General features: G+C 36.0%; 1 protein-coding gene across 2 annotated transcripts in view; it reads right to left on the reverse strand.

Annotated features, from left to right (window-relative positions):
* Positions 1-27,362, reverse strand: part of LOC132561194 (thrombospondin type-1 domain-containing protein 7A-like) — a 125,603-nt gene that overhangs the window by 47,190 nt on the left and 51,051 nt on the right. For both annotated transcript variants that reach the window (XM_060225923.1, XM_060225922.1), the window contains exons 2-6: positions 20,719-20,927; positions 2,440-3,124; positions 1,709-1,969; positions 1,234-1,340; positions 198-380 (exon numbers count right to left, since the gene is read on the reverse strand). In XM_060225923.1, coding sequence (XP_060081906.1) covers positions 198-380; positions 1,234-1,340; positions 1,709-1,969; positions 2,440-3,124; positions 20,719-20,857 — 1,375 coding nt within the window. In that variant the 5' untranslated portion in view covers positions 20,858-20,927. The remainder of the gene's footprint in view (positions 1-197; positions 381-1,233; positions 1,341-1,708; positions 1,970-2,439; positions 3,125-20,718; positions 20,928-27,362) is intronic.

Below are 27,362 nucleotides of genomic sequence, written 5' to 3' on the forward strand. Positions count from 1 at the left end.
CTAAAATCTAAATGGGTACCATAAATCCAGTGTAAACTATGACAGTGTGTTTTTGTATCTAGAACACTTTTCTATATGAACCGCTCTATGGTAAACTGTGTACTGATATATTGACAAAGTAAATTATTTCCTTATCCAGGATTAAAAATATTAGTCTATATACACACGGTACTATATTCGTTTTGATCAGACTTTACCTGTGTTGAGGTTAGCACGCCTTTTCCGAGCATATTGTTCACAGTCGGTCACTTTACAGTCTGACCACATAGACCATAAAGACACTGTACAATCCCAATGACAGTCTGCTCGACATGTCTGGGAGGTCAGGGGTCGGTCATCTAAACACTTGCTGTCATCTACTGGTTTCTGTTGACCATCATCTACAATGGCAAGATATTAACCATTATTGTTTGGAGTTGGTGACATAAACCATTATTGATGTTTGGAGTTGATGATATAAACTATCAATTATGTCTTGAGTTGGTGATATAAACCATTGTTTACATTTGGAGTTGGTGATATAAACCATCACTTATGTCTGGAGCTGATGATATACCATCATTTATGTCTTGAGTTGGTGATATAAAGCATCATTGAAGTTTCGAGTTGGTGATATAAAGCATCATTTAAGTTTGGATTTGGTGATAAAAACCATCATTTAAGTTTGGAGTTGGTGATATAAACCATCACTGATGTCTTGAGTCGGTGATATAAACCATTGTTTATATTTGGAGTTGGTGATATAAAGCATCATTTAAGTTTGGTGTTGGTAATATAAAGCAACATTCAAGTTTGGAGTTGGTGATATAAACCATCATTCAAGTTTGGAGTTGGTGATATAAACCATCATTTAAGTTTGGAGTTGGTGATATAAACCATCATTCAAGTTTGGAGTTGGTGATATAAACCATCATTTAAGTTTTGAGTTGGTGATATAAACCATCATTTAAGTTTGGTGTTGGTGATATAAAGCATCATTTAAGTTTGGAGTTGGTGATATAAACCATTATGTAAGTTTGGAGTCAGTGATATTAACCATCATTTAAGTTTGGAGTTGGTGATATAAACCAGCAAGTAAGTTGGTGATCAATTATCACTGATGTTTGGAGTTTTGATTATTAATGTTTGCAGTTAATAATGAAAAATAACACTGATGAGATCCAGTCATTATAGACATAATAATCTGGCCTCCTTGAGAGAAGCTTATATTAATGCTGGGAAATGTTGACTTACGATTTTCCTCCACACAGATGGCCTTCCGGTGTTGTAATCCTGTACTACACTGCTTCAACCCATTTACAGGCTGACAACCTGACCAGCCTGATACAATCCACTTCATTCTAGAATCAGAAATATCAATCAAGACATAATACTCCTGCTCTAGAGAATAAAAGTACCATTGTTTGAAAAATTTGTAGAAGTAATCAGATGTGACCTTGGACCATTTGACTGCTGACCACCTTAATATGATAAGGTGTAGAAATTGATGTTAGGACACCACTGAGGTAAATATGAGCCCAATCTGTCCGGATTCAAGATATGACATTAATTCAGAACGGGACACTAACCAATGAGAGGGACAATGGGTAACAGTATATCCCCCTCACCACCTCCATACCCCTTTAAAATGTTGGGGATGTAAAAACCCTGCACTGTAATGGATCAGAAGACATCTGCTTTAGTCACGTGACATTCCTTCATTCCTTACTTTGGACATTTGCGTTGGGCTGTTCCTTGTACTTGTGTAACTTCTTCAAGGTCTGGACAAGCTATTCCTGTTCCTACAGGAAGTTGGATGACACGACGAGAGCGCTTGATAAGACCCACCCTCTTCATACCCGTACTGTCAATACAGCTGCTGTTGATGCGGTCCCATGACGACCACTCAGAGACAATACAATTCTTAGGAATGATGCAAGCTTGATGATCTACAATGGGCTCCTGGAGACTCAAGCGGTCACGACAATATCTGTAAGAGTACAACATTGTCTATTGCAGTATCAAAATCATATCCATCTCAACAAAACCTCTTTGTGATACTTCTGATCCTGACCCCATAAATTTTAAACAGAGGTGATGTAAGAAATGGTAATGATAATAATGAAAAATAAACTTCATTACTGGAAATATCTAGTAGGTTTAATTTGATAACTAACAAAGATGACTCTACCCTGTTACTTTGTAAATCGTTGACAAATAAAAGAGGTTTTTATTCATTCAAAATGCATAAATGTTAATCAAGTGTGTTCATAATTAATGTGAGTTGTATATACTTAATACAGTATTCAGTTAGCCAATATCTATCCATGTTATCACTAATGTTTCATCTAAACCATCTGTATATAGATCAGAGAATGGTCCAACTTCAGCCTAGTGTTGGCAGTTAGGAACTTGTAAAATTTGTGGGAGTATTTATCAGAATTAGAAGATGGATCTTACCTCCAGTTGACAAGAGCTCCGAATGTGTTCACACATTTAATTTTGCGTGTTTGGTGACCTATCACAGGATAGTTGGGGTTCTGATCTGAGCTGGTAGACGAGAATGGTACACAATGTGTCCAGGCATCCACCGAAAGGAAAAACATCTCAGAACAGTTCTGACAAGGCTTAAAGTCAGAGAAACGTGGACATATTTGGCCGCCATTAAAATCTGGCACCAGAATAGTCCGTGTCCGTGTTTTATTTAAAACTCTACATTGATCACAGCTGGTCCAAGGAGTGAACTCCGTCACAACACAGTCCTGCTGACAACGCAGTTCACACCGTTTTTTTGTTGCAGGTTTTTCCTCGAATGATAAACACACTGAATCCTTTTCAACTTTTCCATTCTCTTTCCAGACACAAGACACATTGCGGTATGAGATGCCTCGACCTTTTGCGCAGACTTTGACCCCGGGCTCCAATTTGCACTGTTCCCATGGGGTCCATGCCCATCGGACCTCATAGCGGTGCTCGCGGCACACCTTGAAACATTCCTGCCGCTCTGGTGGCTTAGGAATGTGGCCGCAGTTTGACTCATGAGTAGTGGTGATGACTCCATTGGAGCTAATCAGCTTACAGTAGACTGGCCGAGTTGTCTCCCCTCCTGGGCCACATCCCAGCCTGTAACACTCACTCCATGAGCCTGGAAGATATAAGGGTTTGATAACCACATAATTACAAGGGGGATAACTGTGAATGTATCCTTGACTGATATATCACATATTAACAACACAGAATTAAGGATGAACTTTCTGTTTAGGATATAAAACAATAACTACAATTAAACTATGTTAAATGGAATAACTGACGAGTGTAAGATTTGCCAACTTCAATTGTAGTTATACCTGTGTAACTGAAACAAAATGGAAAGTCCATCCTTTCTTATATTATTCATTAAAAAATGGTTTCATTTTTATCCATGTCAAAGTATATAGACACAAAAATGATGAAAACCTTCAAATTACCAATCTAACAACCACAATTATTGAACACCGTAATTAAGTTTCAGTCATTTTGATACCACGGCAATAGTGTGTATATATATGTTGTCATTTGCTACATACAAAATTCCAGGTTTATTCTACCGAGATTTTGTCAGAGAAGACCTGAAAAGTTTGACAAAGATACGGATCATATTTCAAACAGACTTTGTTTCGCGGAGGCATTTTAAAATGCACAAAATCCAAGCCCTGTGTTTGATACGATGACATTGCACAGGAGTCCTTCATTTATAACATCATATCGCTATGTGTGTAAGAAGGACTATCATTATTCATGTATAATGATGATGGGCATTACAAAGCTTAGAGAGACATGTACCTGTAACTATAAGGGGATAAATTAATTTGTCAGATAATTAATAAATCATATCAATATGATATGAGGTAGCATTTCATTGTACCACCAAAGTAATTTAATAGCTGCTTCCTATAGATGTGACCAGGAAAAAAAATCTTTGGTCCTGTGTACATCATAAATTTTACAGTATGCCATGGTTTGGATTTGATCATCAGTAAATTTATGGTTCATTTTTATTGGTGTTGGATGTTGGGCCCTGAAATAGATAAAATTCCTAGCCTTGGTCTGACAAGCATTGGGTAAAACCTTCAGGAAAGCTTAAGAAACATGATTTTTCAAGAGAGGAGTTACTGGTTCTATCCCAAAGGAAACTTTGAGACAGGGAGAGAAATTGCTACAACGCTGGGTCAGATTCCAAGGGGGGACATTTGATATGATGAGGGATTTCATATATTAATGAATTTAGCTTGCACCAGTAAACAAGATCACTGTTGTATGGGGAAAGACATTCCATTCAGTGTCACATTCTCTTCTAACAATTCTTTATTTCATCTTATAGAGATTATTTATGTTCAGTGTATAAATGGAAGGTATTACGCTTATGACAAACATATGTATAGATCTCTAGGTACTGTCTGTAGCGTCTACAGACTAGGACAGTTAAGCCCCCAATAATATGGCAACACAGTCTACCAGGATTTGGCAGGGGATCATAGAGCCTGCCTCCCGGTGTGGAGTTGTGTAACCACGATTGGCCCAAACCACATGTCAGTACCACAAAACATATCAGTACCAACATACTAGGGAGGTATAAAACATTGTTACCATAGCAAATAATATAAACAACCAAGTACTGTTGTCAACATTGCCAATCGTCACCAACAAGTCAACCATTAACAATAAGTATTGTTGATATAAAAACTTTCTGGTGCAGTGAACAAAAAAACATACACCATAATGTACCAGTAGGACAAACAATACCTCCCCCCTCCCACCAGCCTCTCATCCTACTTCCTAAAAAGAAATTCTGTCTCACCATATCGGAAAGACAAAAAATACATGCCTCACATTCTACTTCCTAAACAGAAATTCTCTCCCATAATATCAGGAAAAACACAGTACCAGCCTGATGTTCTACTGCCAAAAAGAAATTCTCTCTCACCGTATCAGTAGGACAAACAGTACTAGCCTGATGTTCTACAGCCGAAAAGAAATTCTCTCTCACCATATCAGTAGGACAAACAGTACTAGCCTGATGTTCTACTGCCAAAAAGAAATTCTCTCTCACCATATCAGTAGGACAAACAGTACTAGCGTGGTGTTCTACTGCCAAAAAGAAATTCTCTCTCACCATATCAGTAGGACAAACAGTACTAGCCTGGTGTTCTACTGCCAAAAAGAAATTCTCTCTCACCATATCAGTAGGACAAACAGTACTAGCCTGGTGTTCTACTGCCAAAAAGAAATTCTCTCTCACCATATCAGTAGGACAAACAGTACTAGCCTGGTGTTCTACTGACTAAATTAGAAATTCTTGATCTATAGCAGGAAGACATGATCATGCAGTACTACCTGTACTCCAACCAAGAAAATAAACACACAGAGATATCAAATGTTACACAGAGCTAGACAATTTCCCTAAGACATGTACTTCTAGGACAAACCAGAATCTGATTAGGAGTAGAATTCGAAGTTACAATACAATGGAGTAAAAAAGAAACTAATCTGTTCAAATGCTCTCAAGATAACATTGATTCTGAGCAGGATCACAAGGTAGGCTGCGACAGAACTGATGGGGCAGGACAAACGAACATGAGGAACACTATACACCTGCCAAATTCCACAAAAACAAAGTAGCTGGTAGAAGCACTTGTGTAATACAGGTACATTTAGCAAGAGAAATGCGAAAGAGTCAGAGAAAGTGTGAAACAGTGATAGGCAGTGGCATTCAAAGACTTATATGTCAGGTGGAGTCAAGACAGTTCTGTCACACCAATGTAAACGGCCAAATTCCTCCATTGTTCTGCTAATAGGTCTAAATTGAATTACACCTCTTAATTTCAGACACTTACAATGCATTTCTCGGCTCTCCATGGTGTGCAAGAAATATGTTTAAACATGCCAAAGGAACAAAAGCATGGAAAAGTACAAGATCTGTACTTCTCTATGGAATTTTTACATCTCCAATCAAGCCATATGGTTTTATTGCACACACACGAAAAAGAAATATCAAAACATTTGTCTTTAAAAAGAGGTACACTTTCTGTGAGAATTAATTTTTAGATAAAGATTGTATTTTATCATCATGTAACACACTATGATCATTTTTATACACTGAGGTAAGACAACAAAACAATTGTCATTTCTCTGTATGCTTAACTACATGTCTCACCTTCATCTCTGACCTCTGCAGTAGAAGATGTACAATACAAGATATATATACCTATATATTATACTTATGTTTGACCTTGGTCTTTGACGTTCACAGTAGATATACCTGGTGTACTTGCAGCCTAATTGTGTAGGTAACATCACATATTTACTAACACTCTCCCACTCAATGCTGTCCAAGTTTAACGTGACTTATGCATGACAGATTACTGTTCTGATACGAATGTCTGTTAGGTATCATCAGACTGGGGAGCACGACATGATAAGTTGATCCTTGTCTAAGTGGACTAGCTACATTAGCTGATTAATGCTGTACATCTACGTAACATCTGTTACAAACATTTCAGACGTGTTGGGAACAAGATTAGATGTCTTCTGCGTGTCCTTGTTTCTGTTTTTGTAATGTTATTCGGTTATTTCTTTAGATTATGGGAGTATCTATACAAGTTTCATTGTGTTATTGTGTATTACCACAGATTACGACCATATCTAAACAGGTTTCATATAACATTTCAATACCTCTTCTATGAGTGAAGCATCATATATTCTCTTCAAGACCTCCTCTACGACTGAGATTCCATACATTCTCTTTGACACATCCTCTTTGGCTGCGACTCTACATATCTCTTCAAGACATTCTCTATGACTGAGACACATATTCTCGTCAAAACCTCCTCCATGACAGAGACTAAACATGTTCTCTTCAACCACCTCTAGAACCAAGACTCCACATTTTCTAATTTAATCTATTCCCATTCCTTCTCCATTCATGTCACTCCTCCAAATATAAGTTTTTAACCTTTTCAAGTAAAAAGACTTTAAAGCAAAGAGAAGTTGTACAGCAGTTTGTCATCAGATCAACATGGTGAATCCTTTCAATAGAAACACTGATACACTTCAGGATTCCCAAAACACAGTGCTTCCCTTTAATCTAGTCAACTTAGGTTTGATTCCCCAATTAGAAATTTAAAGGTTTGGGGTCCTCTACTCCACCATGTATGTTTTCACAATGGTTACTTGGTTTCTTACTTAAGCAAGACATCCTTCCTAAACCATCTGTATGTGCTTCTAAAAGGATCTATATAGGTGGAGAAAAAACCTCTATAATCTGGGATTGAGGGAAAATACATTGATAATCTGCCATTAATGGAAAAATCTTGATAATCAAGAGAAAACTTCCATAATCTGAAATCAATGTGAAAACCTTTACTACATAACATTGAGAAAAAAACTCTATAATCTGACATTGAGAGAAAATTCTTCCATAACCTCACATGTTGAGGAAAAAACTTCTATAATCTGACATAGGTAGTAAAAACCTTGATAATCTGTCAAAGGAAGACAAAAAACCTCTGAAATCTGACAGAGTAGAGAAAAAGCTCCATACAAAAATCTGGCACAAAAGGAAAAAAAACTCTATTATCTGACAAAGGAAGGAAAACTCTATTATCTGATAATAAGGGAAAATTAAAGTCTATTATCTGATGCAGTTGGGAAATAACTTATAATCTAACACGACAGGAAAAAACATTAAGATGTAGAGGCAGATAACAATATGACATGTAATTATCACAGCTGTATATATGAGGTTACCTCCCGCAACACCAAAGGCGACAAATCAACACTCTGTAGACAAAAACCTTCTAAAATGAGAGGCTGTCTATCTAAAAAACTATAGACACATGACACTATATGTTGTTGTATATACCTAAACAAATGGGTGGCAAATTAGCCCGCCTGGAAGACAAAAGACTTGATTAAACATTATAGGACAATCTTAGTGTCCTGATGATCATCACAACATATTGCATTACAGGACATCTGTAAAAGAAATAAAACATTAGTCCAATTCGAGACAACAAACGATCTCCTCCAGATTGGTGCCAATTTGGACTGTTTTAAGGTGTTAATGACTAAATGACAGTTCTCATCTTGGCTGTCAGGTACTTAACAGAAACACCAAGACAATAGCTCGTTTATTGCCGGAGTCTTGGCTGATTTTCTTGCTTGTTTGGAGAGATTATACCTGGCAAAAAGTAAACATGTAACAGCGGCAGACAATAAACAGAAATGATGAAATATCATGAAATAGTATTTATTGTGTGATTCAACCAGAAATAACTAAAAAATACCATTTGGCAATTGGCGTTACTTTGTATTGTATAGAAAACAGATCCAATACCTTTTCATTGGATACTGTTTGTGGTCTTGTCCCAACCTTCTTTATATTATAAAGTAAAAGTAGAATGCTATAATCAAGACTAGGATAATAATATTCTGGAATAAATGACTAAATGATAAGCTCATCAGGTGTATAAAAAGTTTTAAAACAAAAATCTTAGTTATGTATGAAAGATGATAGGCACACATGTCTAAGTTATGTCTGGATACAATATGCAACTTACTAAATAGTCCATTGAGGGAAAACTTAATCCTAAACTTCAGTTCGTGTTAAACATTAAAACCCATCTAGATGTGTCCAAGTCAGAACTGGTATAGAGTTTATCTCTGAAGCTGACATTTATGCTTTATTTCATTTCCCGAAACAGAACTTCATTGTGTCATTTTGTACTCTTCATGTCCCTTTCAATAAAAAAAAAATTCTGATTCAGAAATTAGGTAACACTTTAACTGCTCAAGAAGTCTCCATTTCTATAAAAAGATTCCTTCTACAACTGTACTGTATTTGTATCAGAATTTCCCCTGTAATGATATAGTTATCTCTACAAATCTGTTAACAGTATGTATTGCAGGATAGACATGGCCTAAACACCAATAAATTTTTATACTGACCATCTGCACCACAATTCACTTACTGACAAAACAATGTTACACCACAATTCACTTTCTGACAAAACAATGTTACACCACAATTCACTTACTGACAAATCAATGGTGCACCACAATTCACTTACTGACAAAACAACAGTACACCTTAATTCACTTACTGACAAAACAATGGTACAACACAATTCACTTACTGACAAAACAATGTTACTCCACAATTCACTTACTGACAAAACAAAGGCCCTGGTACAGCACAATTCCCTTACTGACAAAACAACAGTACCCCACAATTCACTTACTGACAAAACAATGTTACATCACAATTCACTTACTGACAAAACAATGTTACTCCACAATTCACTTACTGACAAAACAATGTTACACCACAATTCACTTACTGACAAAACCATGGTGCAACACAATTCACTTACTGACAAAACCATGGTGCAACACAATTCACTTACTGACAAAACAATGGTACACACATTTTGTTATAATTATCTGCAGCAGTTTATTTTTTATTCAGTTGTGGGAACACATTAGGACCAATTACAGTGATTTTTATAATAGAACAAAATTGTGTTTGGCACTTTAGTAGGGTAAAGTATTAAATAGAGCTGAGCCACATAAACACAACAACCAGCATCAGTAGCCAAGCTAAATATGATAATTACAAAATTGTTCTAACATAAAGGTCAAACAGGTTTATCTCATCTTGTTGTGCAAAGAGGTGGCATAATTGTTTTACTGTTTACTGAAGCACATCCCTGTGGGAAATGAGGAGGTCATTATCACTTACAGTTAACACAAAACTAGCTTTGAAATGTCAGGATTATGAAAACCAAATCTGCCATGGTTTTTCTTCGGAAACTTAATCCACGCCAATAAACTAAACTATAAATTGTAAAACAGTCTGTGTATATATACAAATTGTAATTAAATTACCAATAATTGGTGTATTGTTTCTATTTTGATATCATTTCAGTTTAAATAATCAGGACTACGGTATACATACTCCTCCAATACTTATATATAGGATATTTGTGTGTTCTTGCTGCTGCTGCTGCAAACTATAAATCCTGCAATAAATTGCCAGGAGAAAATTTTCACTTTGCAGTAATCAGGCTAATGGAAGATTGATTGTCTATCTATCACAGGAGAAACTGTAAAAAAAACTAACCAAAGATGCAGCAAGCTGCAAAAAGATAAATAAATAAAAAAAATGTATTCCTAAATATAGAACAATATAAATTTCTGTATATAAATCAAGGCCCTAATTGTCATAGATATCTCCCTGTGAATTAAAAAAAATCCAGGTGATATCCCTACATGTGCATGATAACATTCTATGTTAATGTAATCCATGCTATATTCCTTTCTGTTCACTATAACCTTACATCTGCAGTAAATACGATGACTCTGATGTAAGTCTGGAAATAATCAGGACTGTCCTTGCCTACAAGAGACAGAGAGAAAAATGCTTGGGTGACAGGCCATACATACTAGGCCAACATGGAACTTCTTAGAGGCCAGATGGGTGTAGCACAAGGTACAGAGCTCAAAGACCTGAAGATGATAAGTGATCAACCTTAATACTACAGTGATACTAATACAGAGCTGCACCGAGATATTCTACCTCAATACTACATACATAATACCCAGCCATACTAGTACAGAGTTACACAGAGATATTCTACCTCAATACTGCATACATAATACCCAGCCATACTAGTACAGAGTTACACAGACATATTCTACCTCAATACTACATACATAATACCCAGCCATACTAGTACAGAGTTACACAGAGATATTCTACCTCAATACTGCATACATAATACCCAGCCATACTAGTACAGAGTTACACAGACATATTCTACCTCAATACTGCATACATAATACCCAGCCATACTAGTACAGAGTTACACAGACATATTCTACCTCAACACTGCATACATAATACCCAGCCATACTAGTACAGAGTTACACAGACATATTCTACCTCAATACTGCATACATAATACCCAGCCATACTAGTACAGAGTTACACAGACATATTCTACCTCAATACTGCATACATAATACCCAGCCATACTAGTACAGAGTTACACAGAGATATTCTACCTCAATACTGCATACATAATACCCAGCCATACTAGTACAGAGTTACACAGAGATACAATACTGAGTAATACCCAGCCATACACAGACATATTCAATACTGCATACATAATACCCAGCCATACTAGTACAGAGTTACACAGACATATTCTACCTCAATAGCATACATAATACCCAGCCATACTAGTACAGAGTTACACAGACATATTCTACCTCAAAACTGCATACATAATACCCAGCCATACTAGTACAGAGTTACACAGAGATATCAATACTACATACATAATACCCAGCCATAATACTACACAGCATACATAATACATACATAATACCTAGCCATACTAGTACAGAGTTATGCAGAGATATTCTACCTCAATACTGCATACATGTTACACAGAGGTAATCTAAGGCATCGCTGATAGGTTCTGTCTATATTGATAAGCTGACCAAATGAAGAGATTTTTTAACCAGATCTATTGTCAAACTTTAAAAAGATTATTAATGTAACATTATTAGTTTAATGATAAGAAAAATTATCAATGCTATGAATTTTAATAAATTTTCATTGTATGGATTCATAATGAGATTTTTTTTTTCAATGATATGTTGGGAACATTTCTCTATGATCTGATTGGTTAGTGAAATGCACCATTGAAACATAAATGAATTCCAATTGACCAATGCTATTCATTATAACATCACAAAAATAAATTCTAATCGACCAATTGAATTCATCGTGACAACTTAATCGATTGTAATTCTCCAAGAGATTTCGAGGGGTGTTAATGATCCACCACTGTCAGACAGACATCACTAAAGTATCGGTGAAAACCTTTAAACTGATTGGTTTTACAGCAATAAATGTCCTATATAATGGTCAGTGATTATTTCTCTCTTATCTTTATTACAGGGTGTCCAGGCAGTGTGACCACTGGTCATTTATTCTCAGACTGTCCACTAATCAGACAGACAGAGAACGAGATGTACATCCCTGTATAGATAGAGTATACACGTCATCCCAGCTTCTTTTCCAAAAATAATTTGATCATAGTTGTATTTCTAACAATAATTTGCTTAGGTGTAACTTGTTGTTGACTTCCTGTGGTATATGGCTTGTCTTGCAGAAATTAATTGGTTTCATCTGATAAATACAAAGTAACAGGAAGCAACAGGCCTTAACGGTCATCTGATTTTAAACAGCAGTGGTAGTGGTCAGGGAAGTGATTCTAAATAATTAAATAAGTACAGAATATTTCAACAGTAAAGGCAAAACAGAATACAACACTCTTCAATTTTGTTTCTCAACTTTCCCATATCGTTTTAACTCATTGGCATCACCGGAACTAGAGAAAAAGTTAATTTGAAAAAAAGTTTTTCAAGATGGCTGTCATGACGGGCACATTAATGTATTTTGAGCCAACGTGATAAATAACAATACTTGGTCAGGATAATTTCAGGCAAGTTTCAGCTAAATCCTAGTAACGAACTTGAGAAGAAGTTAATGACTGTGAGGTGTTTAGGGAAGCCATGATTGCCCAATCGTGTTACAAAACGGCCATTATAATGAAGTTTTGATCATGCTTAAAATAAAACTTTGTCAGCTTCCCTTCCTCAGCATTCCTATCAACTTTCAGCTCACTAGCACTGATGGCATTTGAGAAAAGTTTAAAATGTATGTTTTTCAAGATGGCAGCCAAACTGAGTCTCAGATGGACCAGAGAAAATAGCAACTCTTGGTCAAGACCATCTCAGGATCATTTCAGCTAAGATTCAGCTGAATCCCATCAGTGAAACTTGAAGAGAAGATGTGCTTTTCAAGATGGTATCCATATTGTGTTTTGGGTTGATAAAAAAAGTTAGAACACTTGGTCAGAACCATCTCAAAATTACTTCAGGCAATTAACAACTGAATTCCACTGGTGGAACTTGAGTAGAGTATTAAAATTTGTAAAGCTTATGCATGCTGGATGATGGAAGAAACTTGATGGAAATGTTTTCGTCCTGATCCTTTGGGTCTGAAGACCTGATAAGACAGAAAATGTCTTAAAAATGTTGTCGGACATGTATTTCTAATTGACTTTTTAATGGGTCAATATTACGAAAGCTTTTTCATTTCTACACAAATGGAATTTTAAAGTAAAGATACTCTCTACAATGACCTACACTAAATCAATATAATATTCAAATGTCTTTCTCACTAGAACACACATCTCGATCCTGTTATCTAGACTGGCTAAGCTAACAGCTCTAAATGCTAATTAGAAATACACTGCTGTATTTTTCTCTAAGCTTATCTCTTCTTCCTATAATCACAATTAAAAGGCCAACTCTTTTTGATAATTCAGAGAATCTAAAGATAGGAACTAGTCTACATGTCATCAGAAGGTCTGATTCTGGTGTACTAGAAAAGTATTAAAAAAACCACTAACCATTACCATTACTGTTATGTAACCTCCATGCGTTTGTAGTTGTTTTCTAGACAATCCATTTTTTTCTGGCCACACTTTCTCATACTGAAATCTATACCTAACAATGCCTCAGTATTACCTTAGTGTTCTAATGATGTCTGCATAAATCACAGAAATCTATCTAAAACACCTGGGTAATTAAGCTCATTTGGCTAATACTTGTGATAAAGGGAGAGCACTCTGGTTTAGTATCCAGATGGAATACTCTTTGGGTAATTACTTTTATACTGAAACAATTATTTATAGTTCCTGACAATGGTTTCTTGAGTATAAAATATATTAGTCCTTGTAATGGACAATGACAGTACTTAGGAGGTGAGAGAACATTACTTTTGTCTGGAATTCATTATGTTTAGGAAATTAATATGCTATTTAAGCCACCTAGTCTGACATATGTACTATATACCTACACATTTTACATGGTACCTAAACCATCTCTACCTTGGTAACATTTACTGTCAAACGAAAGTACACAGCATGTGTAAAGTTCCTACGTAAATGTAGGGACGTATCTAACTACGTTTACAACACATTAACAATTACAGACATGCTTATAGCACAAGACCACCCATGGGATTGTTCCAAATGGTCTCTTAACAGAGGTAGTGTTTTAATGGGTGTTATTGTGTGTGTGTGAAGTGGTTGGGGTGATGGGTTGTTTTACTTGTTTTCTGCACACATTACTCAAATAGAAACTCAGGTCAAAGTCTGGGATGTGGTTTTGTTTTGTCAAAACATACGGTACCAGTAATCAGTTTCAATGGTCAATAGTACAAACACCTGTATCAAGATGGCTGTGCCCTGTTGTAACCGATTAACGAAATTTCTGTTTTATCGTCCCCATTTTTCTTGGCCTTCTTCTGTAGTTGATGATATTATATACTGGTTGATGTTTAAATATTAAACAGAAAACACACATCTAAGCTAATTTATGGCGTTGACAAAATGACTGAAAATGGAAGCAAAAATCACCATCCTCTGTTGGTGGCAATTTCATAGCACTTGCCATTTGTTGGTGGTAATATCATAGCACTTGCCCTTTTTTTGGTGGCAATTTCATAGCACTTGCCATTTGTTGGTGCCAATTTCATAGCACTTGCCCTCTGTTGGTGGCAATTTCATAGCACTTGCCCTCTGTTGGTGGCAATTTCATAGCATTTGCCCTCTGTTGGTTGCAGTTTATTAGTATAGTGATCTTGCAAGTTGCTGGGTGAAACAAGACTAGTGGTTGACAGGGGAATGGAGTAATTATCATCAGCGGTTGTAAGGGGAGGGGTAATTATCATCAGTGGTTGTCAGGGGAGTGGGGTAATTATCATCAGTGGTTGTCAGGGGAGGGGTAATTATCAGCAGTGGTTGTCGGAGGGGGGGGGGGGGAGTGGGGTAATTATCATAAGTGGTTGACAAGGAAGGGGTAATTATCATAAGTGGTTGACAGGGGAGGGGTAATTATCCTCAGTGGTTGTCAGGGGAGTAGGGTAATTATCATCAGTGGTTGACAGGGGAGGTGTAATTATCATCAATGGTTGTCAGGGGAGTGGGGTAATTATCATCAGTGGTTGTCAGGGGAGGGGTAATTATCAGCAGTGGTTGGGGGGGGGGGGGAGGGGGGGAGTGGGGTAATTATCATAAGTGGTTGACAAGGAAGGGGTAATTATCATAAGTGATTGACAGGGGAGGGGTAATTATCATCAGTGGTTGTCAGGGGAGGGGTAATTATCATCAGTGGTTGTCAGGGGAGTAGGGTAATTATCATCAGTGGTTGACAGGGGAGGTGTAATTATCATCAATGGTTGTCAGGGGAGTGGGGTAATTATCATCAGTGGTTGTCAGGGGAGGGGTAATTATCAGCAGTGGTTGTCGGGGGGGGGGGGGGGGGGGGGGGGGAGTGGGGTAATTATCATAAGTGGTTGACAAGGAAGGGGTAATTATCATAAGTGATTGACAGGGGAGGGGTAATTATCATCAGTGGTTGTCAGGGGAGGGGTAATTATCATCAGTGGTTGACAAGGGAGTGGGATAATTATCATCAGTGGTTGTCAGGGGAATGGGGTAATTATCATCAATGGTTGTCAGGGGAATGGGGTAATTATCATCAATGGTTGTCAGGGGAATGGGGTAATTATCATCAGTGGTTGTCAGGGGAGGGGTAATTATCATCAGTGGTTGTCAGGGGAGGGGTAATTATCATCAGTGGTTGTCAGGGGAGGGGTAATTATCATCAGTGGTTGTCAGGGGAGGGGTAATTATCATCAATGGTTGTCAGGGGAATGGGGTAATTATCATCAATGGTTGTCAGGGGAATGGGGTAATTATCATCAGTGGTTGTCAGGGGAGGGGTAATTATCATCAGTGGTTGTCAGGGGAGGGGTAATTATCATTAGTGGTTGTCAGGGGAGGGGAGGGGTAATTATCATCAGTGGTTGTCAGGGGAGGGGTAATTATCATCAGTGGTTGTAAGGGGAGGGGTAATTATCATCAGTGGTTGTCAGGGGAATGGGGTAATTATCATAAGTGGTTGATAGGGGAGGGGTTATTATCATCAGTGGTTGTCAGGGGAATGGGGTAATTATCATAAGTGGTTGATAGGGGAGGGGTTATTATCATCAGTGGATGTCTGTTGAGTGGGGTAATTATCCTAAGCGGTTGACAGGGGAGGGGTAATTATTACTGATGATTGACAGGGGAGGGATAATTATCATCAACAGATCTTTTGAATAATTTCACAGTAACTGAGAAAAGTCATAATCAGAATCCTAGTATTTCCATGCATTTCATTCAATTACTGCCAGATTTTGACCTATTTAGATTAGAAATGACATTAAGTGACTATTTTGAATGATAGCTAGGTTTTTAATGGTTTTAATTAAAGAACAAAAAAAAGTTTAGTGGTTTTAATTATCACAAAGTTGGAACTAACACGTGGAAATCATATACTAAGAGAGACTAAAATAACAAATTTTAGTCTTTTTAAAATCTGAAATTTTGATTAAAAACTTTCAAAATGTTTTAATTGTTGTTTTAAAAATCAATAACATACTTGATAAAATGAACCATCTTCTATGTTAAAAGACAAACTGTTGTGACATGAACAACTATTGATGATTAAGTACTGATGTGACCCTAGAGTGTCATGTAGACACAATTAGACTATTATTACTGCAGCAGATGTGAGTTTCACTAGCAGAACCAGTTAGTGTATCAGGTAGATTGTATTTATTACATACGTAACACAGCACTACAGCACAACAGAGATCTCAGATGTAGTCTTCCAAAAGATAGATATACCAGTTTATATTTGTTAAGGAAAAAACCCAAACTAATTGTATTATGTATGAAACTCAGTAAAGCACCATAGGGATCTCTTAAACACAGCCTTTTAATAGGTGCACAATACATACATGTAGATTTGTCTAAGAACAAAAGCAAATTATTGTTTTAAACTCTCTGTATCAAACCACCAAACCTTATAACATCCCTTATTACAGCAATCAATCCTGAACCATTTAGCAAATGTTACTTATTTCCTTAAAGTACTTTGATGTAACACTGAATGTATAAGTAGAGCAGTCTGATTCAAAGAATAAATTTTTTTTTCTTAAATCATTACCGACCAGTATCAAGTCAATCTGATCAGAATCACATACAGTTCAACCCTCAAACACATCCTCTTACCCAGTCCATCTCTCAAACACACCCTCTATCACAGTTCAACCCTCAAAAACATCCTTTTACCCAGTCCATATCTAAAACAGTTCAACCCTCATATACATCCTCTTACCCAGTCCATATCTAAAACAGTTCAACCCTCAAACACATCCTCGTACTCAGTCTATATCTAAAACAGTTCAACCCTCAAACACATCCTCTTACCCAGTCCATATCTAAAACAGTTCAACCCTCAAACACATCCTCTTACCCAGTCCATATCTAAAACAGTTTAACCCTCAAATACATCCTCTTACGCAGTCCATATCTAAAACAGTTTAACTAAAACAGTTCAACCCTCAAACACATCATTTCTTTAGTCCATCCATCTGCAACATTCCATCTCTCAAACACATCTTCTTCTTTAGACCATCCATCTGCAGCAGTCCACTTCTCAAACACATCCTCTCTTTAGACCATCCATCTACAACAGTTCACCTCTTAAACACAACCTCTCTTTAGTCCATTCATCTGCATTAGTTCACCTCTCAAACACATCCTCTCTTTAGACCATCCATCTACAACAGTTCACCTCTTAAACACAACCTCTCTTTAGTCCATTCATCTGCATTAGTTCACCTCTCAAACACATCCTCTCTTTAGACCATCCATCTACAACAGTTCACCTCTTAAACACAACCTCTCCTGTATTCCATCCATCTGCAACAGTCGACCACTCAAGTACACCCTTTAAAACAGTTCAACTCTCAAATACATCCTCTCAGCAGCTGCATTTTCTGTTTTATTTGACTGTAAAAGACTTATAAACAGGATATATAAGGATAGAAAGAATAAAACAAGAATTTGGTGACACCAGTAGTGGTGCTGGTATAATCAGGAATATTCCCTGTAGATACAGAATGATTTATTTAAATCTTGTCACAACTGCTCTAGTGCTACTGACAATATCACAGCTCTTAAAAGCCCTTTCAACCTTCCATTCAAGTTTCCACTATACGGTGAAGTTGATTTTAAACATAAAGCCATAATGTCCCATCAATAATTCACCAATGAACCAGTAACATAAAGTGGAATAAAACACACAGAACAAGGGTTTTATGGAATAAAACTTCGAGATATTCAAATTTTATGCTGTGTTGTATTGAACATTGAAGATTTACCTACTTCTCCTTGAAAGTGTAAGATTGTCCTATGATTAGTCTATAAAGCCACAATCTAATACAAATTAAATCTTGTCCAGTAATTGGCCCTGGTAATACAAAGCACTATATCATGTTAGCTGATGTCAGTTAATTCTGAAAATTACAAAATTAATATTCCTGTCTTCCAAAATTAAATATTTGGTTTAAATATCAAGTAAAAACTAAGGACCATTAAAATTACACTGTGATTAAATTGATGACCATTAAAATTACACAGTGATAAAAACTAATGACCATTAAAATTACACAGTGATAAAAACTAATGACCATTAAAATTACACAGTGATAAAAACTAATGACCATTAAAATTACACAGTGATAAAAACTAATGACCATTAAAATTACACAGTGATAAAAACTAATGACCATTAAAATTACTGTGATAAAAACTAATGACCATTAAAATTACACAGTGATAAAAACTAATGACCATTAAAATTACTGTGATAAAAACTAATGACCATTAAAATTACTGTGATAAAAACTAATGACCATTAAAATTACTGTGATAAAAACTAATGACCATTAAAATTACACAGTGATAAAAACTAATGACCATTAAAATTACTGTGATAAAAACTAATGACCATTAAAATTACTGTGATAAAAACTAATGACCATTAAAATTACACTGTGATAAAAACTAATGACCATTAAAATTACACAGTGATAAAAACTAATGACCATTAAAATTACACAGTGATAAAAACTAATGACCATTAAAATTACACTGTGATAAAAACTAATGACCATTAAAGTTACACAGTGACAAAAACTAATGACCATGATAAAAACTAATGACCATTAAAATTACACAGTGATAAAAACTAATGACCATTAAAATTACTGTGATAAAAACTAATGACCATTAAAACTACACTGCTTGAAGAACATTAAAGGAGCACACTGGACATCTTTTTATACAGACACTGAACATCTGCACTGATGGACAATGGACACCTGTATGTAGGGACACTGAACATCTGCATTAATGTACAATGGGCACCTGTATGTAGGGACACTGAACATCTGCATTAATGGACACAGGGCATCTGTATGTAGGGACACTGAACATCTGTGTCAGCATTTTATTCCTGTACTTGTCAAATACAATAGTGAACGCAACACAACTTTACAGTTCACTTGCAAACAATTCTGATAAAAGTGCTTTTGACATAGGATCATAAAACTATAGTGAAGCAGTAATGTTTGGTTTATTTCAGCTATACTTTCCAACATTAATAAACTATTCACATCAAAAAGCAGACTGCCTTTGAAACGGGCATTTTCCAGTTTGGTTTAAGGTAAGAAACAAAAGCACTACAAGGCTGTAAAACAGTATATGTCATCACATGCCTATAGATTTCATTATAAAACAAGTCAAATCTAAGACTCTGTCAGATTTAGATTCTTGTTACGAAATAGATCAGAGTATTGAATGTAAGGCGATAACTACATTTATACTTTATTACAAAAGCTCATTATATTTCTTGGATGTGCTCAGATAAAAAAACCAACTGTGTGCTGTATTCAGAAGTTGAGAACTAATTTTAAAATGTGACAGCCCGCTTTCGCATGACACATGAAATATAGCAGGGTTATTAGCTACAAAGTTGTGAGCTAGAGAAACTTTGGTACAGAACCAGTATGGCACAAGACAATATGACCTATGGTGCCGTCTATAGATACTGAATCAAATGAAGCCTGTTCATCACTAAGGATTCATTAGTAAGACAGTTACATGCTGTCTATAATACACTACAACACAGACTTATATAGTTACAGGCTGACCATAATACACTACAATACACACTGATATAGTTACAGGCTGACCATAATACACCACAATAAGTTACAGGCTGACCATAATACACTACAATACAGACTGATATAGTTACATGCTGTCTATAATACACAACAATACATGCTGATATAGTTACAGGCTGACCATAATACACTACAATACACACTGATATAGTTACAGGCTGACCATAATACACTACAATACAGACTGATATAGTTACAGGCTGACCATAATACACCACAATACAGGCTGACCATAATACACTACAATACAGACTAATATAGTTACAGGCTGACCATAATATACTACAATACAGACTAATATAGTTACAGGCTGACCATAGAACTACAATACAGACTGATATAGTTACAGGCTGACCATAATACGCCACAATACAGGCTGACCATAATACACTACAAAACAAAAAAAGCATCAATTTCAGTGTAATTGATAAACATATTATTAAATACGGAAATGTCTATCTGCTGTGACCTACCTGTTTGCCATTCATAGTACTCGGCACTGGTTCCAACTGCGGCACATAGCAAACACAGGAAGGTGAGGTTGACTACGCAGGGCAAACGCTTTGTCCACCCTGGGATACCATTGCCCATACTCGGTCCCAGTGTCCGCATTCGGTAAGTACACTGGCTCCTACATCTACGGTATTGGGTGTATCTCGCTCACTTCTCACCATAGATAGGCCTGGAGGGAGAAAGGCAACAAATTTAGAATTCAGTATGCAGGAGTATTTTTGGAAAAATGATGGCTTTTCCTAAGATATATGAATATATACGGACAAAAGACGATTTTCATACCTAATGCTGTTTATAATGATGAGACATGGAAACATTCAGCTAAATTTGATTGATGACCAAGAACTTGAATAAAGGGTAATGACCTACTATACAATATTAAAAGAAGTGTAAGAATTCTTAATTTGGTTACAAATTTGTAACAAGATACAGATACAAGGAGACACCAGACATTGTCTAGGGGCACAGAATTACTTACATACTTATCTCCAACTATGGATCAGACTTGGCATCTGAACATGAACAGTGACTACAACCTTGGCCTCACTTCCTAAGTCATACAAAAGTAACTAAAACTACATCTGATCCACACTGTTGACAGGCTTCAGACCTTACAGTTGTAACCATCTACATTTTGGTATGATACATTTGATCATCATCTTGAATACTTGTTTTACTTTATGATACTGGCCCGCTGTACATAATCGTTGTATACCTGGAAGCCTGACACATTTTCATTATTTAATGGTATCCTGATACACAGTATCTACTACAACAGTCTATCATGGGCAAATCTTCCAGTTTTGACATCAAATCTTTTCCAGAATAGCTTTTGAATTATTATTTTCAGGATTCCAAATGCATATTTAATTATCTCTAACATTCCTATCCTAAGTGGAAACCAATCCTTCCTAATGCTGATTTGAAAAACTTCTTGTGCCTTAGTAAACTTCAAACCACACATATGTACTTTTGATATTTATGACCCCACATCTGACCATAAAACACTATGGGTTCAATACAAAACACAGTATTTACCTAATTATCAGAAAGACCTGGCCCAAAATCCACTAACATAATTTGCTGGTGGGGTTCGGCTACAAATTCAGCATTACACATGTACATTAAATGGGGTAATAACCTGCCTCAGTTAGACTTCATTCCAACCATTTCATTGGCAAACCAAACTAAATCAGTTTGACACCAAATTTAAAATGAATTATTTTCTTTCAAATTTGAAACAATTCTTTGGTATGTGAAGCGGTAAAAAGATACTTTAATGACTTTTCAGATGCTGGTAATGACAATATCCCATATATCCATTCCTATCATATTTATTATTGAAACAAAATGATACAGTACAATTTGAAAGGGCTCAGGATAATTTGTCTCTGATTGTGTTTTTTCATTCATTGGGTTTGATTAATGAGGCATGTAATGACAAGGAAAAAAGACATGTTGTCTTCGTTTGAAGATCTGTTTCCTTGTCCTCTTCATAGGGTTAATTTAACAGGCTACACTAGGACAGATATATACAAACTCCTTTATTAGTCGAGATTTACGAGGTTTACGCGACAGGACTATATCACGATAAACAATATTCACAAATATTCCTGTCAATCACAGACAATGATTTACAGAAGACTATTTTTTTTCTCGGATATTCTGGTCTTTTGTATTTGAATAACACCTAATTCCTTTGTATAACTGATGCTGCTTTTGAAATTGATTATGCTTATTTCATAAGAAAAAACAATGTGTTATGATTTATGATGTTTTGTCTTAATTACACTCTATATGTTATCATAAACACTAATTGCAGGAAACTAAATAGTCTTCATGGTAGATCACTTCTAATATAATTGATTTTTTTTTAACGAGAACATATTTCAGATGAATAAAATTAAAGGTCTAATAAAAAAGGTTGCATGTGTTATGATCTTTAATTGTCTTTATCAAAGGTGTATTCAAACAGCAGATCATTTCAAATATAGTTTTATCGTATTTCCAGACAAAGATGTTTTTATCTGTAAATCATTCCGCTAGCCTAATCATGAAAGGACACATTAAGATCAATTCCATAACATAATAGTTTAAAACAATATGTTATTTATGAAATATTAAAGGTTGAAGAACTGAAACTAGCTGTGATAAAAACCAATAACCCTCTGAAGTCTAAATACAAGGACATGCTAGGCTGTTTTAAAATATTTTTTTAAAAGACACAAACAATTTATTCTATCAGCAGGTCTGACAGATTTATGAAATACAAATATATTAATATTTTGTCATCAGTTTATAGATTGTTCACAGTATATTCTCTGTAGACAATTTACACATTGTTCACAGCAGATCCTCTGTCTTTTCAGCTTCCCAATCAACAGGAAGCTCCTTGTAAAAAGGCAAACATTCTTTAGTAACCTGACTAGGATGGTTTCAAAATTTTAAATTTGGCTAGAGCTGACTCTATTTCTGTACAGGATACCTTAGGTCCTAAATGGAAAGTTCTTAAGGTAATGACACTTTTTTTATAAGGATAAATACAGAAGCTGTTGTAATGATCACTGAAGTCTCAGACTTTCCCGTTATTGAAAATCATACTGTACAGTATACTACCACCTAAAGTCAAAGCTCTTACCTAATAAAATACAGGGCTACGTATAACCTTGAATTATTCCAAATTTATTTCCTTTACATCAAACTTCTATATGGGCTAATCCATCATTTTATACCTACGGCATAAATACAGACAGGAAAAATCCTGCATTTTGTGATGGATATGACATCTAAATCCGTATGCAGACATATATGCTGGATACATACAAGTCAGTTATTGTGCTAATGTTGTTATTAAAAACGTATTTTCATACCTTTTTACTGTAGCAGGAACACTGAGGTATGTTTCCTATAAAACAACTATTACTTTTCTTTACTATTATCAAACTTCAAATCAAACTAATGAAAACTAGCCTGTCTATTGGACACAAAACCTGTTGATAATAACCACATTTAAGCATTGTCTTACATTGTCTTACATTGTCTATAAAATATTTTACAGAGACTTATCTCTCAGCAGAAATCTCAAGTATTTGTACCATTAACCAATATTTGTGGATATGTTACTTATATCATTAAATTACCCACAATTATCTCCAGTATGAACTTCCCCACAACTACCTGCAGTATGAACTTCCCTAAACTATCTTCAGTATGAACTTCCCACAATTATCCCCACAATTATCTTCAGTATGAACTTCCCACAATTATCCCCACAATTATCTTCAGTATGAACTTCCCCACAATTATTCCCACAATTATCTTCAGTATGAACTTCCCACAACTATCTTTAGTATGAACTTCCCCACAACTATCTTCAGTATGAACTTCCCACAATTATCCCCACAATTATCTTCAGTATGAACTTCCCCACAACTATCTTTAGTATGAACTTCCCCACAACTATCTTTAGTATGAACTTCCAACAACTATCTTTAGTAAGAACTTCCCACAATTGTCCCCACAACTATCTTTAGAATGAACTTCCAACAACTATCTTTAGTAAGAACTTCCCACAATTATCCCCACAATTATCTTCAGTATGAACTTCCCCACAACTATCTTTAGTATGAACTTCCCACAACTATCTTTAGTAAGAACTCCCCCACAACTATCTGCAGTATGAACTTCCCCACAACTATCTGCAGTATGAACTTCCCCACAACTATCTTCAGTATGAACTTCCCCACAACTATCTTCAGTATGAACTTCCCTACAACTATCTTCAGTATGAACTTCCCACAATTCTCCCCACAACTATCTTCAGTATGCACTTCCCCACAACTATCTGCATGTTGTATGAGCTATCTATCATCAGTGTGAAATTCCCCACAACTATCTGCATGTTGTATGAACAGTGTGAAATTCCCCACAACTATCTTCATGTTGTATGAACTTATCATCAGTGTGAAATTCCCCACAACTATCTGCACTATCTTCATCAGTGTATGAACTATCCCCTACAATCTATCTTCAGTATGCACTTCCCCACAACTATCTGCATGTTGTATGAGCTATCTATCATCAGTGTGAAATTCCCCACAACTATCTGCATGTTGTATGAGCTATCTATCATCAGTGTGAAATTCCCCACAACTATCTGCATGTTGTATGAGCTATCTATCATCAGTGTGAAATTCCCCACAACTATCTGCATGTTGTATGAGCTATCTATCATCAGTGTGAAATTCCCCACAACTATCTGCATGTTGTATGAGCTATCTATCATCAGTGTGAAATTCCCCACAACTATCTGCATGTTGTATGAGCTATCTATCATCAGTGTGAAATTCCCCAGGACTATCTGCATGTTGTATGAGCTATCTATCATCAGTGTGAAATTCCCCACAACTATCTGCATGTTGTATGAGCTATCTATCATCAGTGTGAAATTCCCCACAACTATCTGCATGTTGTATGAGCTATCTATCATCAGTGTGAAATTCCCCACAACTATCTGCATGTTGTATGAGCTATCTATCATCAGTGTGAAATTCCCCACAACTATCTGCATGTTGTATGAGCTATCTATCATCAGTGTGAAATTCCCCACAACTATCTGCATGTTGTATGAGCTATCTATCATCAGTGTGAAATTCCCCAGGACTATCTGCATGTTGTATGAGCTATCTATCATCAGTGTGAAATTCCCCAGGACTGTATCTTCAGTTCGAAGTCCTCATGTACTAAGATTTATACAGTCAAATCTGGTTAAAAATAAAAATCTTTTATATGTTTTTTGATTGACTATGAATGTGAAGATTGAATCTTACCCAGAGTTAACAGAAGTTATCTGCTGATCAAGAGATAAACTCTATCATGTGAAAATTACAAAAAACCTGCCTGAGAAGACAGAATGACTTCTGTTTTCATCTGACCAGGCAAAGCTCTCAAATATATATCTGTGAGAATTACAACTTTACGGTGTCTGGAACATGAGTTGTAGCAGCTAGTGCTCCTTGTAAGATTGATGGATGTATTTACAGACTATTACACTTAAATAATCACAACATTTCATTCCAATATATCAGCTCTTTTTACATCCAATTTTAAGACATTCTCACCATAAAACTTATATTTGTGAAATCTTCTTTGGCATTGAATTCAGAGATGTATAAATAGTGTGTAATAACATGTAAAATATCTACAAACCAGACTAAAATATCCACCTGTTATCAATTTACACATAAAACCATCATGAAATCCTTCAGCACACTGATAAACTGTTCTATCAAGGGAGGTAAATCTGAACATATTCATCACTGGGTGAAAATGTGTCTTAAATCTGCAAAGAGTGAAACAGATAATTACTTTGCAACACAAGTACAAATATAAATATAAAATAAAGTATGTTGGGGATGTGAACAAAAAATGTATTGGAGATATATGATGTGGCAGTACTGGAAAGGTGTAATAGGGAAGTATACTGTGGAAGTATATTAGAGGAAGTGTACTGAGAATTATATTGGAAGAAGTGTAGTGCAGAAGTATATTGGAGGAAGTGTACTGTGGGAGTATATTGGAGGAAGTGTACTGAGAATTATATTGGAAGAAGTGTACTGCAGAAGTATATTGGAGGAAGTGTACTGTGGGAGTATAATGGAGGAAGTGTACCGTAGAAGTATAATGGAGGAAGTGTACTGTGGAAGTATAATGGAGGAAGTGTACTGTGGAAGTATAATGTAGGAAGTGTACTGAGAAGTATTATGGAGGAAGTGTACTATGGCAGTATAATGTAGGAAGTGTACTGAGAAGTATAATGGAGGAAGTGTACTATGGCAGTATAATGTAGGAAGTGTACTATAGACGTATATTAGAGGGAGTGTACTGTGGAAGTATAATGGAGGAAGTGTATTATAGAAGTATAATGGAGGAAGTGTACTATAGAAGTATAATGGAGGAAGTGTACTGTGGAAGTGTATTGGAGGAAGTGTACTGTAGGAATATAATGGAGGAAGTGTACTGTGGAAGTCTAATGGAGAAAGTGTACTGAGGGAGGTACTGGGAAAGTATACAAGGGAGGAAGTCTAGAGGAAGTGTAGTTCTCAACTAACAAGTGTGCAGCACACAACCAAGACTGAACAACAACTTGCTACAGGTCCAAAACATTTATTTTGCTGTCGTCACATCTTTGGACAGTTACCATTGTCTGTACTATCAGAACATAAATCTACATTAATCTGATTTAGAATGTGGATGGTTCCTCTGATATACCGGCTTGTGTAGGACCAGCAGACACAATGTACCAACAGTATGGAATAGCTGAAATACCACAGCTACCTTAGACAGCACTACAATGTGTGGATGTTCTTGTCATTGTGTCTAAAGGTTATTGTCCTGTTTTAGATATATACACACCTTTAGACAGGCTATAAAAAGTCCACACATATTAAACCTTTTAACTTATACATCCAAAGTTTGACCAGTCAATAAGATATCTGCTGTACGACAACTCTAAAGCTCTACCATAACCTCAATTACCAGAATACAATTATTATTTCACCTACATTTCACCATCAATTACTAATAAAATGGTGAGGTTACCTAA

Source organism: Ylistrum balloti, unplaced genomic scaffold (assembly GCF_031769215.1).
Source record: "Ylistrum balloti isolate Yb309-2 unplaced genomic scaffold, AGI_CSIRO_Ybal_v1 Utg371170, whole genome shotgun sequence".
Classification (NCBI taxonomy): domain Eukaryota; kingdom Metazoa; phylum Mollusca; class Bivalvia; order Pectinida; family Pectinidae; genus Ylistrum; species Ylistrum balloti.